Source organism: Mandrillus leucophaeus, unplaced genomic scaffold (assembly GCF_000951045.1).
Source record: "Mandrillus leucophaeus isolate KB7577 unplaced genomic scaffold, Mleu.le_1.0 Scaffold142, whole genome shotgun sequence".
In the NCBI taxonomy this organism is placed as follows: domain Eukaryota; kingdom Metazoa; phylum Chordata; class Mammalia; order Primates; family Cercopithecidae; genus Mandrillus; species Mandrillus leucophaeus.
This window is the reverse complement of record NW_012101388.1, coordinates 4,088,749-4,090,965: the sequence shown is the minus strand read 5'-3', so window position 1 is coordinate 4,090,965 and position 2,217 is coordinate 4,088,749. Positions and strand designations below refer to the sequence as shown.

General features: G+C 39.6%; 1 protein-coding gene across 1 annotated transcript in view; it reads left to right on the top strand.

Moving 5' to 3' along the window:
* The window catches only part of SERPINB5 (serpin peptidase inhibitor, clade B (ovalbumin), member 5), a 34,170-nt gene that overhangs the window by 23,290 nt on the left and 8,663 nt on the right, over nucleotides 1-2,217 (top strand). Inside the window, exon 6 of the mRNA XM_011974167.1 lies at nucleotides 850-1,017. Within this exon, the coding sequence (XP_011829557.1) occupies nucleotides 850-1,017 (168 nt within the window). The remainder of the gene's footprint in view (nucleotides 1-849; nucleotides 1,018-2,217) is intronic.

The window sequence follows — 2,217 nt, the reverse complement described above, 5'->3', positions numbered from 1 at the left end:
TCCCAAGTAGCTGGGATTACAAGCTTGTGCCATCATGCCTGGCTGATTTTTGTATTTTTTAGTAGAGATAAGGTTTCACTATGTTGGCCAGGCTGGTCTTGAACTCCTGACCTCAAGTGGTCTCCCAAAGTGCAGGATTACAGGCGTGAGGCACCGCGCCCAGTTTTTGAAATTAGGTATTTTATTAGGAAAAGCCATATGAATGGTTATGTGGGTTTGCAGTAGAATTTACTTTCAAGTCAGCTCCACCAGGAATAGTTTAAAGATCTCATAGGCATCTGTAATGAATAACAAACATTGCCTGTATTTTCAGCCATACAGTCTTATTTTTAAGGTTTGATCTATGCAAATACAGTATTATATATAGTTCCTGTAATGTGTAACATGTAGATTATAAAGTATATGAATAACTTTTCAAAGGAACACAAACTCTTCACAGGACAGTCTCTGGTTTGGGTGCCATACAGTTTGGATCTCGGTGGATGATGAATTATAAGCCATAATAATCTGACACTATGTCAAGAGCAAATTTGTGTGTGTATATATGTATATATGTACATATATTTATGTGTTTGCATATATATGTGTGTATATATGTGCATGTGTGTATATATGTATGGGGTTATATATAGTGTGTGTATATACAGGTGTGTGTATAAGTATATGTATATATGTGTGTATATGTATGTGTGTATGCATATATACGTATGTGTGTAAATGTGTATATATAGGTGTGTGTATATATGTGTTGTGTCTGTATATATACATGTGGATATATGTATGTGTGTGTATATATATTTATGCATGTGTAAGTTGAAAAGTAAGCAGTCCAAATTTTCCCTTTTACAGACAGACACCAAACCAGTGCAGATGATGAACATGGAGGCCACGTTCTGTATGGGAAACATTGACAGTATCAATTGTAAGATCATAGAGCTTCCTTTTCAAAATAAGCATCTCAGCATGTTCATCCTGCTACCCAAGGATGTGGAGGACGAGTCCACAGGCTTGGAGAAGGTAAGGAGGAGGCAGGTGCTCTCCACAAAGGCACCCCCTTTTCTTGGCAAAGAGTCATGCAGACAGGGCTGTGTGGGCCAAGAGAGCTGGGCTGGGAGCCCTCCCTTATTGCCATTGGCTCAGTCACCTCCAAGGTCCCATGCTTCTTTCTGGGGCCTTTCCTCCTTAATATTAACAACAGCCAACATTTATTTGGCACTTACAGTGTTCTAGGGACTGTGCTAAGTTGCCTACATGCATTATCACATTTAATTCTTACAGCAGGCTGATGAATTAGAGACTGTTACCACACTCTTGTTTACCAGTGAGGGAACTGAGGCACAGAGGGGTAGGTAACGGGTCTGTGGTCATATAATTAGCCAAGGGTGTGTGCAGGATCAGGATTTGAGCCCAGGTACTTGGAGCCAGGTCCTTAACTGAAGGCTAGCGTGCCTCCCTCATCTAGGGAGTAAGGCACTACGTTGCTACGCACTGCCAGGTCCACTGTCATGTGACCTGATATCAAGCATACTGTCTCCTGCTCTTTCTTTTTTTTAAATTAGTAGATGTTATTTTTTAGAGCAGCTCTATGCTTACAGAAAAATGAGTGGAAAGTACAAGAAATTCCCATATACTCCCCTTCCCTACAGTTTCAGGCCTACAGTTTCACCTGTTATTAGCATCTTGCATTAGTGTGGTATGTTTGTTACAATTGATGAGCCAATACTGATATATTATTATTATTATTATTATTGTTGTTGTTGTTGTTGTTTGAGAGACAGGGTCTTGCTCTGTTGCCCAGGCTGGAGTGCATCCACCCGCCTTGGCCTCCCAAAGTGCTAGGATTACAGGCATGAGCCATTGCACCTGGCCGCATCTCTCTCATTTTTTAAACCAGTTAAAAGGGATGCATTCACTACCTATGACCTTAGGGAATGGCTCAGAGTTAGTTCAAGTTCCCATTAAAAAAAAGTAACTTCAGCTTTAATTTAATTTATTAAATCTGATACCATTCTTAGTACATGAATATTCTGGATTTCCTCGTAGAGAAATTACAATAAGCATTCAAGAAATATGTATAAAAAGGTTTCTAATTTTATACTCATTTCACTATTGTGTATGCAACATCATAATCCAGGCATTTGTTTCTATAAATCTATTCTCTAACTTAAGGTTGGGTGCGGTGGCTCACACCTTTAATCCCAGCACTTTGGGAGGCTG